This window comes from Dendrobates tinctorius, unplaced genomic scaffold (assembly GCF_039654945.1).
Source record: "Dendrobates tinctorius isolate UK_male_01 unplaced genomic scaffold, ASM3965494v1 ptg000028l, whole genome shotgun sequence".
In the NCBI taxonomy this organism is placed as follows: Eukaryota; Metazoa; Chordata; class Amphibia; order Anura; family Dendrobatidae; genus Dendrobates; species Dendrobates tinctorius.
Window position 1 is genome coordinate 67,782,386 of NW_027361696.1, and position 17,737 is coordinate 67,800,122.

Here is a 17,737-nt window from a genome sequence, read left to right on the forward strand (position 1 = left end):
TTTTTTTTCAGCAGACTTAAATTAAATATCAATATTTTTAATATATTTTTTCTCCTTTTTTTTTTTTTAGCACCATCTGCAGCACTCGGGAGTCTGCATCAGAGTTGCGTCCCTCTGGAGTGATCCCTAGTGAGACCGCCACCGGTGACCACATCGAGGTATCCGACCCCTCTGTACCTACCCTCTTGTCTCATCCCTCTATCCCCTCCACCAGCACTGGAGCAGCAGGGCAGACTTCATCACATGAAGCTGCTGGTGACGACTTGTTCCCTGTTCCCCACCCCTCAGACACTGCCGCAACATCTCGACTAACTTTTGGTTCTGGCCGGCAGCGTCTGAGGAGTCAGGAAAGGATGACCTTGTCTGACTGTTTGAGTCTAAACTCATCTGTCCAGCACGGTTTCCACACTTATGGAGAACGGTTATCTTCTGGGATGACCATGATCAAAGTATCATGGAACTCAGAAGATACATGGAACAGATGAATTTAGAATCAAACCAGACACCGAGACATACCTTTTTTCAATCTGTTGTCCGGCAAATGGAAGGTTTAAGTACTCACCAGCAGATGCCTGTGATGCAAGCCTGTCAGAATGCTCTAGTGGAAGTGCTTGCTGAAGCATCTCATCCTCCCCTGTCCATCCTCCCTCTGTCCATCCTTCCCCCGTCCATCCTTCCACCACCATCCATCATACAGCCGTCCCTCCTCCTACCACTCCCTCTCCTTTCTCTAGTTCCCCATTCCATTCATCCCAGTACCTTCCTTCCCCATTGCATTATACCCCAATGCCCTCACCATACCCACCCCCACATACACCTTCAATGTACCCACAAACCTCGTCTGTCCATCCACTCCCGTCCCAACCACATGTGTTAAACCCCCCTTCCACTTCTGGTCCTCACCAACTCCCTCCCCAGTCCTCTACCCCCCCCTCGATGTGGTCGACCCTGTTAACCCCTCCAATACTATCTCCACCCAACATTATCACACTCTGTGATGTTTTGTTATCCAAAATGTTTTGTTATCCAAAAAAAAAAAAAAAAGTTACAAAAAAGGTAATATATACCAAGAAAAAAAAAGTTACAAAAAGTAATATATACCAAAAAAAAGTTACAAAAAAGGTAATATATACCAAAAAAAAAAATTCAGAAATAAACTGTTTTTTTTTTTCAAAAAACTTTATTGTGTTTCTTTTTTGCTTCTTTCTTTTGAAATATTCAAATTACACCAGTGTTGTAAAAGGTAAACACAACACTTGGTAACACAACACACAACAATATTTCACAGTACACCGGTGGTGTACAAGGTACAAAAAAACACTTGGTAGCACAACATTTGGTACACAACACATGTGAACATTTCAAAGTGTGAAACGCTTGGTACACAACACTTGGTAAAATTTCAAAGTGTCACATTTTACGCTTGGTACCCAACACTTGGTAACATTTGTAAGTGCAAAACAACACTTGGTAAAACTTTATGCTTGGTACCCAACAATTGGTAACACTGGTAAAACTTTATGCTTGGTACCCAACAATTGGTAACACTGGTAAAACTTTACGCTTGGTACCCAACAATTGGTAACACTGCAAAGTGTAAAACTTAAAAAAAAAAAAAAAATTGGTAAACCAAACAAATGGTAACAATGCTTGGGAAAACCAAACACTTGGTAAAATTTCAGTTTAAAAAAAAAAAAAAAAAAGTTACAATTGGTATAGAAAATTATATCATGTCACCTTGCCAGGCCACTTGTCCCTCTGGTGTCACAAAATAGTCTGCAAAGGTGTCCCTGATTCTTGCCACTGAGCCAGTACTCCGAAAAGTTTGCTGCTCATAATCCCAGAAGGTGGTTCCAGACAGATTTTCATCGATGGAAACTGGTTCCTTTGAAAGGACAAAATTGTGCAGGATTACACAGGCCTTCACCACCTCATCCACAGTCTCTGTTTTCATTTTCATGGCCGTTAACAGGACTCTCCATTTGGCAGTTAAAATTCCAAACGCACACTCCACCACTCTGCGCGCTCTGGTTAAACGATAGTTATAGATTCTTTTCCGGTGTGTTAATCCACGACTACCGTATGGTTTGAGTAGGTGTTTAGAAAGCTGAAAAGCATCGTCGCCAACGCACACAAAAGGCATTGGTGGGCCTGTTGTTCCAGGGAGTGGTCTTGGAGGTGGGAAGTCAAAATTGTCTCCATACAAGCGACGGCCCATGGTGGAAATCTTGAATACCTGAGAGTCATTAGAACGACCGTATGCACCGATGTCCACGGCAATGAATTTGCAGTTTGCATCCGAAATGGCCATAAGCACAATAGAAAAGTATTTCTTATAGTTGTAAAACTGTGAACCAGATCCCATGGGTTTCACAATCCTGATATGCTTGCCATCCACGGCACCGATGCAGTTTGGAAACTGGCAGATTTGTTGAAACTTGTCGGCAATCTCCAGCCACCTCTCCTGTGTTGGCTCTGGGATGTATTCCTCCTGTAGAGAATCCCACAATGCCCGGCAGGTCTGTTGTACAATTCCAGCAATAGTTGAAATCCCAATCCGGAACTGGAAATGGAGGGAGGTGAAGGATTCTCCAGTTGCCAGGAATCTGTTAAAAAAATGGAAAAAAAGTAAAATTAATACAAACTACAAGCCATAACATAACAATAAAATCCTGCAGAATCTGAAACATTTTAAAAGGTAGATAACTTACCGAAGGGTCACCATCAAACGCTCCGCCGGTGATATAGAAAACCGCATTTGTGTGTCCCTTCTCCGGATTTGTTCTCCAACACGATCCTCAATATCTCAAAGAATTCCAGCCGCATGCGCACGTAGTTGAAGAACTTGTCCGGATTATCCCTCAATTCCAGGTACAATGTGGAAAAAACGCCACGGGTGAACCTCTGCGCATTAATGGGATGAATCCACTGGCGCCGTCTCCTCATACGCAGGATTCGCAATCTTCTTTTCTCCCTCTGGAGAGCAATAATTGCCAACCGATTCAAGTGAAGATCCAATTCCACACAGAAGCTGTCAATACTCGCAATAACTCCTTCCAGACCCGCACTAACTCCTTCCATCGCTGCCACTAGCTCTAAAACCTTTCAAAGAAATTGTATCACAACACCCTAGATATATTTCTCCCTAGTTTCCAGTATCCAATCACATTTGAGAGCATTTTCCAAGAGCGAATCATATTTGGGAGCATCCCATTTTGGAGGAGAGGAAAAACGGATCCGCAAGAAAACGGATCCAACGGATGTGAAAAACGGATGCAAGCTGATGGAACGGATCAGTTTTGTTGAGGATCCGCACTAAAATCGGTATAGCGGATCCTTAAAAAAACGGATCCGCTCCATCAGCTTGCATCCGTTTTTACACATTTTTTGCGGATCCGCCATTTTCAAATTTTGGCGGATTTTGACTGATGGCAAAAAACTGAAGTGTGAAAGAGGCTTAGGCCTCTTTCACACTTCAGTTTTTACAGTCACAATCTGCCAGGTTTTGAAAAAAACGGATCCTCAATTTTCTTTTGAGGATCCTTTTTTTTTCCCCATTGACTTCCATTAATGGCGGATTGTGACGGATTGCTGTCCGTTGCATCCGTTTTTTTTGAGGATCCGCCAAAAGTTGCTGTCCGTCACCATCCTCAAAGATTTCAAAACGGAGCTTGCAACGTTTTTTTCTCTGGCGGATCCTCCAGACACTAATTTAACCCGAAATTCTTTCTGGGTGCCGGACAAAAAAAAAAAAAAATTCTCTCTCTCTCTGCATGTTGCATTTCGGCGCACACGGACAGCGCACGGTCTGCACACCCTGTGCTAAAGATAGGGTGCGCAGATCGCAAGCGTCCATGTGCGCTAGTAGGCGGCGATGACCGGAAGGGGCGGGCAGGGAGCCGGCAGGGGGTGGGGCTTAGCGGCGGCCGTGCGCAGGCTGTCGCTGCGCTATAAAGCGCAAATGTGAAACCGGCCTAAATCTGCAGGTAAAACGCAGGTCATTTTACCTGCGGATTTACCAAAATCTGGGCGGAAAATTCCACAGCAGAATCTGCAACGCATACACCCTTAGGCCGGAGTCACACTGGCGAGGAATACGGGAGCGTGAGAGGCGTAAAAAACACGCATTACACACGGACAAATGATTTTCTATGGGGGCAGCTCCCACCAGGCGTATTTTTCTCTTCCGTATCCTACGCTCCGTGTCAACGTACTATGCCTGTAGTACGCCAATGCAAGTCTATGGGTGCGCAAAAAATACGGATTACACACGGACCACACATGTGACTTGCGAGAAATACGCACCAGGTGTCTTTTTGCAAAGCCGGCAATTCAGTGCGCTATACAGTAAACTCACACTGACAGGTTTAATAAAGAAACCAAAGAATAGATATAGACACATGGAATATATATATATATATATATATATATATATATGCATTCTATGTGTCTATATCTATTCTTTCATTTCTTTATTAAAACTGTCATAGGGCTCCATTATATGTCCATTTTGCAAGCCTGCGAGAAAATCTCGCCATACGGATTACATACGGATGCTGACATGCGCAAAATACGCGACCATACCTTGATTACGGATGACATACGGAGCACTATTTAGGGGTCTGTCATCTGTATTACGCATGTAAAATACTGACCGTATTTTGCGCAGGTTAGTGTGACTCCAGCCTTAGACAATTGATTGCCAGATGAGGTTAGAGGGGTTGTATGGCCTTAGGCTATGTTCACAATAGGCATTTTTTCAGTTTTTTGCTTGGTTTTTATTGCATTTTTTGCTGCATTTTTGCTGTTTGGTGCATTTTTTGCTGCATTTTTGTCATGCTACATTTGTCTCTCGTGCATACTGAAAAAGTTTAGTGCAAAAAAAAAAAATCTGACTCTACTGGCACAAAAAAACGCTGCAAACCCTGATACCTGTGTATTTTCTGGATTTTTTTTCACCACCTGTTACTTTCAGTGGGTAAAAAACGCTGAACAAAACGCTGAAAGAAGTGACATGCTCTATTCTGCAAAAACCAAGCAAAGGGACAAAATACTGAGGACAAAAAATCACAGGCTGTGTGCATGCTATTGTAAAACACAGCTGAAAATTTCCATAAAAAGCACTTAAAAAAATGCTGAAAAAAATGCTGAAAAAAATGCCTAGTGTGAACATAGCCTTAGGCTTCAAGTCTCCATTCACTGTACACGATGTGAGGATTCTCCAGTGCCGATGCCAGGAGCGGTGGGCACTCGACTGCAAATATGTCATTTGCATACATGCGATCATGTGCCAACTAGATGGACAACGACTAGCTTAATGCAGAGGTGAGACTGGACACGTCTAGTCGGAATGTTGCCGAAAGTATGTAAATTATATACTTATGTTCACAGGACCGCTCGCTCCCAATGCCGGCACCAGCAATAAATCGTATAAGGTCGGACAACCCCTTTAAGGATCCAGAAATTCTAATATTGGACTGTCCGGGAGATAAACAGCCACCAAAGATATCTGGCAAGATAGCTGATGCTCAAACGACAGCCGTCTTTACTCTGTACCTGCTGTATTTCTGCAATGTAGATCTGTACAGTTTGCTGCAAAAATATATGGAAAATGCCAGAATAATGCAACATTTATTAATCACTTATCTCAATAGCTCCATATGGCATAGAGACAACCTAGGCAATAATAACAGATTAGGGGATTGCTAGTCATACGTTTTCCTATAGTCTTATAAAGTGTTTGGAAAAAACTCTTGACTTTCAGTAATTTGACCCTAGAAATGTTCCCTTAGGTGCCTGTGTGTGACCCCAGCTGGCAGAGGAGGGAGTGTGCACGCCACCTGCAGGACGCTCCGCCCGATCTCTGGCTGTGATTGGCTGCACACAGATGACGTCACTCCCCTCCCCAGCCTATAAATCCCGAGCTCCAGGGTGCGGAGATCAGATGATCCCTGACTCTGAGCAGAGTTCTTGCTTCAACAGTGCTTGAACGGAACCCTCTCCGAGTCCTCGGCTCCAAACTCGCATCTCTTCAATACCTGAAGACTTTTGCAACCTTTTTGCGCCACCAAGAAGCCGCAATGGAATCCCAGGTGCGCCAGAACTACCACCGCGACTGCGAGGCTGCCATCAACCGCATGGTGAACCTGGAGCTCTATGCCTCCTACACCTACCTCTCCATGGTGAGTGCTCTGCATCGTCTTATTCAGCTGGAGGACTATAGGTCCCATCCTGCCCAGGTGGCTTAATGCATTGTTCATGGCTCCCCCATGTCTCAGCATTCCCAGATGTAACAAGGTGACTTCTTGTAGCTCCATAGCAGATATCTGGCCAAAGGCTGTGCTCTTCTGTGGGGCCTCTCCGGCCTCCATTGTGGCTGTAGTGCTCCCAGCTATCAGCTCCCTGCAGAGATCTCTAGCACCACACCCTGATGTGGCAGCTCAGCTGATCTCTGCACCCTGGAGTATAAATGTGTTTTAGGGCAGTTTCACACGTCCAGATAATTCCAGTACCGGAGCTATCTGTGTCCGTGTGCATACGGAGGTCCTCCCACCAAGGACAACATCTGCAAGGAGTTTGTATGTGTTTGCGTGGGTTTCCTCCCACATTCTAAAGACATACTGATAGGGAATTTAGATTGTGAGCCCCATCGGGGACAGTGATGATAATGTGTGCAAATTGTAAAGCGCTGCGGAATATGTTAGCGCTATATAAAAATAAAGATTATTATTTGTGGTTTTTGAAAAATTATTTTGAATGTTAACCCTTTGACTTTCAAAAACACATACAGACAGCATCTGTGTGCGGTACGTGTTTACTTGGACCCATTGACTTATATGGATCCGTGCTGTTGCACAAAAACGGACATGTCAGCGTGTTTTACACACGGTCCGTGAAAACACGCTGACATCTGCATACACATTCCTGAGAATGTGTCTCCAGTACGTGAGAAAACTGTCACTACACGTTCCGGAGACACTGACGTGTGAAACTGCCCTTACACACAAGCCCTCCTTATGCTCTGGGGAGGAGACCTCCTGATCATCGCTCACTCTTTACCTCTCACATCTGCAACTTTGTAACAATGTTTAGTAAACAGAATGTTCTAGTGCAGGGTTTCTCTGTTCCTATTGTGTAAATGTTGGTAAAATCTCCTCCACCCATATAGTGTGGGTTTTTTTTTTCCCCCCCCAAGAACAAGTTGTCCTCTTCCCACAGTGATGTAATTACACTTCCTTATCTTTACAAGCTAGTAATAAGGGACGTTTGCCACTAAAACTTCTCTCCTTTCAGTCCTTCTACTTTGACCGTGACGATGTCGCCCTTCACCACGTGGCTAAATTCTTCAAGGAGCAGAGCCATGAAGAGAGGGAGCATGCGGAGAAGTTCCTCAAGTACCAGAACAAGCGTGGGGGTCGCGTTGTCCTACAGGACATTAAGGTGAGATTGTAGCTTATTGCTAAGGCTAGCTATACACTAGGTCTGTGCCTAATGACAGATGCTGGAGGCATCAACCATAGGGACCCAATGGGAGGGGCGATTTGTATAATTGGTTTATTTAAGGTGGGATGTAGGTTCATATAAGTGGGCAGCAGATCACCAAAGGATTTGTTTGTGTCGATGTGAATGTTTTGCCATGGATAAAACCTCAATCTTGGGGAATGTGAAGTATATTTGCTACAGAAATCTCTATCTCTTGGCAGGGAGAAATGTTTGTGGATGCTTGTGGGGGTGTTTTTTGTTTCCCCCCCCCCCCCCCATTTCCTGCCCCTGGGGGCTGCCACTTCCGTTAGTGGTGGCGTAAGTGTCTGAGCACAACACTTGCACACCCCACTTATGGTAGACATGGGCGTAAGAGAATGCAATCTGACACTTGACAGCATCTCTTGCATTGAGGCTGCTCCTCTTGGCTGTGACTTGGGGTGTCCAGGTCACAGTTGTGGGAGGAGATCGTGGCCATTTTGTCTTTTTCCCTGTCATCGTGCTCAGTGTGTGCAGTGGCAAGAGCTGCTGGGGAGAAGCTGCTGAGAAGTGAGGGTCTGGGGTAAGTATCTGCAGCGAGGAGCGGTGATCGCAGCCTGTAATTAGTACTACAGTACAGGCTGTGATCACCGTTCACTGCTGATTTGTTCAGAGTACAGCAGGGAGATCATCACACTGCTGCATCCTGTTCAGGGCAGAGCACTTCTTGAGGCCACACAAGAGCCCTGATCTAGAACAAGACCTCAGAGGTGACCCTTCATGGTGGGAGTGCCCAACACCGACCTCATGACCTCTGCTTCAACCTGAGTCGGTCAATGTTGTCACAGAAGCTTCATAGACTAGGATTTCCATGGTCTGCGTGATGATCTCCTCACCCCCCATCATAAATGATGGCTGCTGTAAAGCCAGCACCTCTGTATTCTGCTGCATGAAACCAACCACATGACCACACTTCAGCAGAGGAATGTGCTATCTTGTAGAGGGTGTCAATGGCACAGAGCATTTCATAGGCCATTACACTGCTCTCTTGGAATACTGTGCTGCTGTCACCTTGCTCCCTCCACCATATCTCCCATTCTGACTGTCTACTTGTTAGTATAATGTTTGCAGTCACCAACAAAATGGCTCCTTACTTTTCCTAAATGTCATCAGATTCAGCCCATATTTACTGCAGTGCACTTATGTGAGCTAGTTGTATACTAGGTTTTTGTGTCACACTTCAGTGGCTGCTCCCAATTGTCTTTAAAAGTGGAAATGCTAAACTTCTAAAATTCTTCATATTTATTAAACTATAAACTGCTGATAACATTTATGGAATTTGAAACATTATTATTTTTTTTTTTTTTGATGGCACCATCCCTTTAATGATTTTGTCTTTTGCTTAGAAACCTGAGCGTGATGAGTGGGCCAACACCCTGGAGGCCATGCAGGCTGCTCTACAGTTGGAGAAGACTGTGAACCAGGCTCTTCTGGATCTTCACAAATTGGCTTCAGACAAAGTTGACCCTCAGGTGAGTATCCCTGCAAGCCTTGTATCTTTTTTATGTTGGGCTTGATTTTAAACATTTTCTGTTTTGGGGCTAGTAACTCTATATCAATGACCGACCTCTCCTCTTCCAGCTCTGTGACTTCTTGGAATCTGAATACCTGGAAGAACAGGTGAAGGCTATGAAGCAGCTTGGAGACTACATCACCAACCTGAAGCGCCTTGGGGTACCCCAGAACGGCATGGGCGAGTACCTGTTCGACAAGCACACCCTGGGAGAGAGCAGCTAAGATGTCTCCTTCCTGGATACCACCAGTCTAGTCTGCATCTCCTTTACCATCTGGAATAACTGTAATGTCCCCTGAGAAGTTAGGCTTCTCAAACCTGGTGTGATCTTTGTTCCCTGATCAGATGTGACTGCTTGTCTGCAAGTTTTCCAGTAAAGTCTTCCTGTATTTCAACATGCGCTTAACTTGTGTTTATTTAATCTCACGTTTGCTTTGGAGCAGTAACCTATAAGGGCCCCGTCACACAGCGAGATCGCTGACTTTGTGATGCGTCGGCGATCTCTCCAGCGATATCGCTGTGTGACTGGGGATCAGCGACCCCCCCCCCCCCCCCTTCCCTGCCAGGTATCGCTGATTGTGCAGAATCATCCAGGGCTGTTTTGTTTTGTTTTTTTTATTTTTTATTTTTTTTGTTCGTCTCCCACTGACCAGCATGCATCGCTGCATGTGGCAGCGAGAGATGGGCGATGCTGGTTTCCAACGTGAACATTGGGTAACTAAGAGCCGCGCAGCTCTTGGATACCTGATGTTTACATTGGAAACCAGCTCAATCACTGGTCCTGATCGCTGGAGGGGCTGTCTAACGATGTCATATCAAACTTAAAAATAAACAAAGGCATATACAGACACTTAGTGAACATGTATTCCCTTTTAAAAACTAACGATGTCCCAGTGATCCCATCCATGTCGGATTGTTGGTGAGATTGCTGGGACATTGTTATGTGCAACGGGGCCTTAAAGGGAGTCTTTCAGCACAAAACGACTGTTCAAACCAAGAACAGATACCTGGGGCACCAATGGTTCAGTGCAACTTCCTGCCTACTTGTCTTCCATCTTGCTCTACCCTCCTCTTTGCTTCACAACTCCAGCAAGTGACAGGAGCCAGAGGAGGATGGAAATGGATGCAGAACAAGTAGGTGGGAAGATGCATTGATTTACCAGGGGAGCCCCTGTGCTTGGTTTGAACAGCCAATTTTAAACACGGGGTAGGCAGCAAAAAAGCTGCTAAAATCAGTGCTGCAGCCATATAACCTGGGATCTTATTTTGTGGCTCAACTACAAGGCTGGGTTGGTATAAATCAAACTGGAGCGGTCAGTCAAAGGGGGGGGGGGGGTAAAAATAGAAGGGACAAAAAAAGCAGGTGGGAAGGTGTACTTAAATGTCTGTCCACACCATGAAGCTGGGGTGCCTGGGCTTGGTTTGAACAATCATTCTGTGCTGATGGGCAACCTGTAATGGGGAGAAGGCTGTTGATCGGTGGTAGGGTGCAGTAATGAGATGTGTATGAAGGAGACTAGCTTTCAGCCATTACAGAAGTGATGGTGGCAGACTGCTGTCATATCTACCAAGTGATTTGTAGAAAGATATAATAATGTTTCTCAGGATCTCCCCCTAGACCACATCTTGCCAAATTGCTGGAGTATAGTTTTCTTTGGCTCATTCTCTCTTCCCGCTGGAGAATCAATGGCGTAGCAGGAAACTTGAACCACTAGTAGTAACGATGGGTTTTCAACTCTTATCATGGCAGTAACGATATCGGGTGTACTAATAACAATGGAAATCACCTACCATAGGTCTGATCTGTAGGGGGAACTGTTACGATTAGGTCACCGAGGAGGACAGCAAGATCAAGCTAAGCCACAGAAAACCAGAGAGGTTGGTAACTAAACAGATTGCAGACCCCTGATCCTATCCACACTACTAGCAGTAGCCGTGGAGCGTGCCCATGATGATCCTAGACGCCTCGGCACAGCCGGAGAGCTAACTAAGCCTAAAGCTAGAAAGGGGAAATCTAAACTGCCCCAAAGGAATAGATGGCACGCGCCCCCCCCCCCCCCAAACATATATTGTCGGTGAGACAAGATGAAAACACAAACGCAGTGTCATAATCCAGGATGGGTTTTGTCTTTGGCCTGTCCTGGTCAGAGAGGGGTTAATTGTTTCTGCCTCTCTCTGGCAGAGGGCGGCTATTTAGTGGCCACTCAACCTAGGTCCTGTGTCAGTTATACTCCTGCCCTCGGCTGAGTTAGTTGACCCTTGCGTACGTGTGCCTGATAACTTGTTGCTTGTTTGGTTTTGATCCGGTTCTGCCTGTCCCTCTTGTACTGTGCTACCCTCTCTGTGTATGACTCTTTGCCTGTGACTTGACCATTCTCTGCTCGTCCCTCCTGTTACCGCGCCACCCTTTTAGTGTATGACCTCTCCCTGTCTGACCTGCGTATCCCTGAAGTAAGTATATTACATCGTCTGCAGCAGTAGAACGCTAAGCCCCGCCCCCTGCAGTCACATGATCGTAGGTCCTTGTACTCCTTTTCTACTTTCAGTGTCGCAGGTCCTGTCTGCTTGAACTTTCACTGCAGTATCGGACCCCGGGCCCTCCCGTAGTGTGGGTAAGTTACCCTGCTCAGCCGTGGCAGTTTGCCGACGCTGACAGGATCCTGACATGCAGGCAGGAAAATAGACTGAGCAAATGATGGGGCCCACACTGACTAGACAGGACAGGAAAGACACTGTCTGCATTCACGCAAAAAACCCTGCAAAAAAGTCCAACACGTCTGATGCAAAGAATACTGAAGTCGCACGACTTCGCCCACTATATCAGCACTCTGGTATATTCTGAAAGCACAGCAAAAAGAGACCAATCTAATAAGGGACAAAAACAAACTGGCACAAGCAGTAACATATGGATGGTGATTCAGCACAGCCCCAGCCAGAGCTGGCTGACCACACAAAACTGAGATAGATGAAACCAGATCAAATGTAATCAGAATAGCAAATGAACACTTAGCTGAACATGCAGGGACTGAGCTGGAAACTAAGGAAGAAAATCACCAGCAGGGATAGAGGGAGTCGGCTGTCTTAAATCCCAGTCTGAAACCCCAGATCTCCAATCGTCATCCTCATCAGGTGGCAAGCCTCTGTTAATCAGATCAGCTCCATTACCTCCAGTAACCACCAGAGGGAGCCCAGAAAGAGAACTCGCAACCCCTCTGTCAATTTGACCAGTTCCACTACCTTCAGTAGTAACCAGAGGTAGGCCAGAAAGTGAATTCACAACAGGGAACACCACTGAGACCCCTACCAATCACAAGAATAGGGATTACAAAGTCTCATGCATGTCCAGCCACCTCAACATTCACTGTCTGGAAAAGAGGTGGTCATGTACCCCCAGCAATTGTATACTCATTTTCTAGCCTGTGGATGGGTGATGGATATTGAGACAAGCCCTTAATCATTAGTCCATTATTGTGCAGTGTGGTACTGGATTGTAGCTGGGGGTTTACATTTTCCAAGCCTTATTTGTGGGAATATTTTATGGCCACCTTTATCGGTAAGCAGAAATGGTATCACTTTATATTCAAGCTGGGGGTGTCAGGAAAGTTGATATTGGTGGTTAGTTGCCCAATTCTGTCCTGACTCAGGCAAAACAATCCTGGTAATGATGTCCTGAGCCTTGATGTGACATTCCCTCTTCACATCTTTAACAAGGGCGCTACACTGTCGCAATTAGGAAGGAGGATGAGTTACACTTGGTTAAATTTTCAGAACATTTGTCCTTGCTTATTTACCCTGAATCAGAGGTGTAGCTAGAGGTTCAGCTCAGAGGCGGCAAAACATTGAGTGGGCCCCTAACCAGGTATCCTTGATTACAGCTGGGTAACGCACCTTAATAGTGGAATTAGGAGAAACTCAGCAGATGACTGCGCTGTTACTGAAAATAATCTCTATAGAAAGACCAACACTAATATTACCGCTATATGGTGACATATAGTGGTAGACATCAGTATAGGAACTGAAAGCTGATAAGCTTTCTTAAGGGGGTTTTACACATAGCGATATCGCTAGCAATATCGCTAAAACATCACTGATTTTGTGACGTTATAGCTAGCGATATCGCTATGTGTGATACCTCCGACCGGCTCAACCGCTGTCTGTCGCTCATCGCGCGGCTCCATTTCTCATCGTCTGCTTCCTGCTGTGTGAGACGAGCGACGCGTGGAGGCGGGCGGGAGGATGTCTGGATCGCTGTGTGTGAAAGGTAAGTATCGTGCGCTGCGTCGCTGTGAGATCTTCCTGTGTGGCAGCTCACTAGCGATCATTTAGCGATGCACCAGCGATCCTGACCGGGTCGTATCGCTGGGCGGATCGCTAAATGTAAAGGGGCCTTTAGAGTCCCCTTATGCACAGCTTTCCTATACACTGTATGATGGGCCCACAGTTCCCCTATACACTGTATGATGGGCCCACAGTTCCCCTATACACGGTGTGATGGGCCTGCAGCTCTCCTATAGTATAATGAACCCCACAGTAGTCCTCACACTGCATAAAGGGGCCTCACAGTAATCCTTACAATGTATGAGGGCCCCCCCCCACAGTAGTTCCTACAATATATGAGGGGTACCCACACTTTACAATGACCCAACACATTTTAATTCAAATAATAAACATTATATATTCACCTAATCTAGGTTCATGACAAGCCATCCTGCAAAGCGTTGGAACACATACTGGACATCAGAATCCTGGCATGGCGTTATTTATTATGCATTCCTTATAAAACACCATCATATTCTGCAGACACCATCATCACTGTCCCCATTAGGACTCACAATCTAGATTCCAAATCAGTGTGTCTGTGGGATGAATCCAGAAAATCCGTAGGAAACCCACAGAGAACATAAAATCTCCTTGCAGATGTTGTCCTTGGTGGGATTTGAACCCAGGACCCCAGAGCTGCATAGCAGCAGTGTTAACCACTGAGCCACTGTATGGTGCTTAACTTGAACTTTAGGAGGGGAGTGACTGCCTCACTTAAATGGCAGTGCCATTTGTTAGGTTACTGCCCACAACACACACTGCAAAACTGTTCAGTAATGGAGGACTATGAGAGTGAGATTAGGGTGATGCATTGTCTCCAAGTTCCCCAGATCAAAATCTGATTGAGTACCTGTGGGATCTGTTGGAAACAAAGTCCGATCCATGGAGGTCACAGCAATCAATGCATAGGATCGGCTGCAGGTAGAGTTGAGCGAAACAAGTCGGTCAGATTCAAAAGCCGCCGACTTTCGCCAAAGTTGGGTTTCATGAAACGAAACCCGACCACAGTGTGAAGTCGGCCATGCGGTCGGTGACCCAAGCGCCAAAGTCGGGTTTCGCCGAATGCTTGCATGTGACTTTTTTCAGCCAATGAGAGAAGCGGAGTGGGAGTGGGAGAGAGAGAAGAGAAGAGAGAGAGATTTCGCCGCCTCTAGGGTTAAAATTCATGCCAGGTGTGTTTACAGTCCTCCACTCACTGCCGACTTTTCTCCCCATTGACTTGCATTGGGTTTCATGTTTCACAACTTTTCCCGACCTTTCCCTATAGTCGGCCGATTTTGTTCGACTCGACTTTTGAGAAAGTCAGGTTTCATGAAACCCGACTCGACCCTAAAAAAGGCAAAGTCGCTCATCTCTAGTCATCAGCCATGTCCCGTCGACAGAGCAGAGTGGAAGAGAAGCTGACCGGCAGAGATCTGTGCTGGGAAGAACAGGCAGGAAGTTATAGCTCTTCGCTGCTATCTCCTTCCATTTCCTCTATTAGAGATGTTTTCTGAGCTAAAAAGAAACATTGAGAAAATTGTAGGAGAATCTAGTTGGCACATGACCACAAGTCTCAAAATTGCATAAAAGTGGCCATATGACCGGCATCTTATGCTTGTAATACAGCGGAATCATAACAGTGTGTGCGCTTGGCACACTGTCACAATTCACAAATTTGCAAACTTTTCCTTACAGTCCAGAAAACTGCTTTAAAATGAAAGTTATAAAGCCCTGATACGTTGGGTAAATTTCCTTCAATTCTTGCGAGCTTGGCTGACCATCTCGTGTGTATAAGGAACAGCAGACCCTCTCCTGTCTGTGATAAGGAGTATTAGACATGTTGGATGTCATCATGCCCAATAATTTGTTGAAAAGACATCTGGCAGCAGATTGTCCCCGCTTTCTCATTGTATCCTTCTAGAGGCTTGGTGACTACATCAATATTTTACATACATTGTATACCTTTAATGTTTGCTTTTGCTTGCCTATGATGTGTTTGTGTTAAAGGGGTTGTCCGGCCTTGGGGTATAAGTCTGCAGTCACTCTATGTGACGGCAGACTTGTGAATGCTTACAGTGCGCACTGTGCACAGTGAGGTTTCTCTGCTGCCAACTTGTGACCACAAATACATGAATGCCATTTGCTTACTTCTGAACACATTCCAACTAGACGTTTCTGGCTTCTCTCAATTTATTTGTATTAAGCAAGTCTAGTCGGCATGTGACTGCATGTATACAAATCACATACTTGCGGTTACATGCCTGCCAGCTCCCGCCATTGGAGAATCCTGACTGTGCGCTGTGAGGATTCTCAAGTCTGCAGTCAAATAAAGCGAATACAGACTTTTACCACAAATCCAGACACTCCTTCTAAGGGCTCATACCGATATGTGAGAAAAAAAGGTCCGATTTCTGTACCGAAAAAATGGACAAGTGTCATGCGATTTCTGTGCAATTTTTAAATGAAACATCCGTGTGACATGCGATTTTAACATGAGCTTTTACATACAGCAGTATGTCCTTTATACATCATTTTAAAACTATATATTCTTCAAAACACAAACACACATATATATTTTTTTTTCTCGCATCCATTGAGTTGCATTGGCGAGTCTCATCCGAGATACGCAGCAATACGCCGCATGCTTCAATTTTATTTGTCAGTCCGATTTCAGCTGAGAAAAAAATCGCAGATGAGATGTCACCCATTGAATAACATTTGTCCAAGTGCAATCCGATTTTTTATCGGATTGCACTCGTCCGTATTTTTCTGAAATGCGTATGAGCCCCTAGTATGTATTTGTATGTATTGGTGGAGGTTTCACTTTAATAGGGATGTATTGTCTCCAGTGATGTACCATAGACGAATGGATGTACCATAAATGCCCTCAAACTGGAGGCTCACAATGCAGGGTCCTCATCATTAGAAGAGTCCAGTAGTAGACTACATATATAAGGTTGTTAGTTCGGATCAGAAGACCCACTGTCGGTCCAGGAATTGAAATCCATACAGACATCATGTCAATGCAGCCAAAGCATGGACAACGTGAAGTGACCCAACTAATAACTGCTGCCAACATTGGGACCAAACTGTACCCACCAGTGTCGGACTGGCCTGGCGGGATACCGACGAAATGCCTGGTGGGTCCCAGAGAAAGAAGAAGAAAAAAAAACATTTTTAGGGGCACAGGCCCTTTAAATGCCCATGAGGCAGGGTGGCATGCACGCAGACATGACCAGCCGAAACGACCAAGACCGACGTCACCATCCGGTGTCTCCAAGTAAGTGACTATAATTGGTGAAAAATACTGTATGTGGGCATCTTGCTGCACATTTTCAAAGACCCCACTCCCCACCCCAACATTTTGTGACTTATTATCTGTTTCATTGAACATTTGAGGGATATAATCTACTAGCTAGGATTTTTGTACTATTTACAATTAGATGCAACCTGACAGTAGATACATTCTGCCTGAATCATGGGCTGCATGACTCAGACACGGGATCTATCATTTTAACCAGGAATATTTTACTTCAATACACTGCAGAATTTCAGCTAAAAAGAGACATTTAAAGGAGTTATCCAGGATTATATTCATTTTTTTATGATGGGCCTAAGAGCTATAACTTCCTGCCTGTTCTTCCCAGCACAGATCTCTGCCGGTCAGCTTCTCTTCCACTCTGCTCTGTCGACGGGACATGGCTGATGACTAAAGATGAGCGACTTTGCCTTTTTTAGGGTCGAGTCGGGTTTCATGAAACCCGACTTTCTCAAAAGTCGAGTCGAACGAAATCGGCCGACCATAGGGAAAAGTCGGGAAAAGTTGTGAAACATGAAACCCAATGCAAGTCAATGGGGAGAAAAGTCGGCAGTGAGTGGAGGACTGTAAACACACCTGGCATGAATTTTAACCCTAGAGGCGGCGAAATCTCTCTCTCTCTCCTCCCTCTACCTCTCTCTCTCTCTCTCCAGCTACGCTCCCGCTACGCTACGCTTCTCTCATTGGCTGAAAAAAGTCACGTGCAAGCATTCGGCGAAACCCGACTTTGGCGCTCGGGTCGCCAACCGCATGGCCAACTTCACACTGTGGTCGGGTTTCGTTTCATGAAACCCGACTTTGGCGAAAGTCGGCGGCTTTTGAATCTGACCGACCTGTTTCGCTCAACTCTACTGATGACATCATGCTAAGTGACAGCCGGCTCCCCACTGCATAACTGCGGGGAACCAGCTGTCAATCATGACATCGGCAGTCAAGCTCCATCAACAGTGCAGCCCGGAATAAGAAGAGCTGGTCTGTTGACATGGAGCAGCTGAATCACCAGAAGGAGCGGTCAGTGACCGCTCTAAGCCAACTAGTTAGCAACTACCTGCATGTTAATTTTTGTGGGCTCATAGTAAAAA

The 17,737-nt window shown here is 45.5% G+C and overlaps 1 protein-coding gene and 1 long non-coding RNA gene across 3 annotated transcripts in view; one reads left to right on the top strand and one right to left on the bottom strand.

The window, feature by feature from the left end:
• LOC141085499 (uncharacterized) overlaps nucleotides 1-17,737 on the bottom strand; it is a 108,096-nt gene that overhangs the window by 56,898 nt on the left and 33,461 nt on the right. The gene's annotated exons all lie outside the window — the stretch shown is intronic.
• On the top strand, nucleotides 5,925-9,429 carry LOC141085497 (ferritin heavy chain B). The gene is made up of 4 exons (XM_073570909.1): nucleotides 5,925-6,182; nucleotides 7,294-7,440; nucleotides 8,868-8,993; nucleotides 9,103-9,429. Exons 1-4 carry the CDS (start codon nucleotides 6,081-6,083, stop codon nucleotides 9,256-9,258), a joined length of 531 nt encoding a protein of 176 aa, XP_073427010.1. The 5' UTR covers nucleotides 5,925-6,080; the 3' UTR covers nucleotides 9,259-9,429.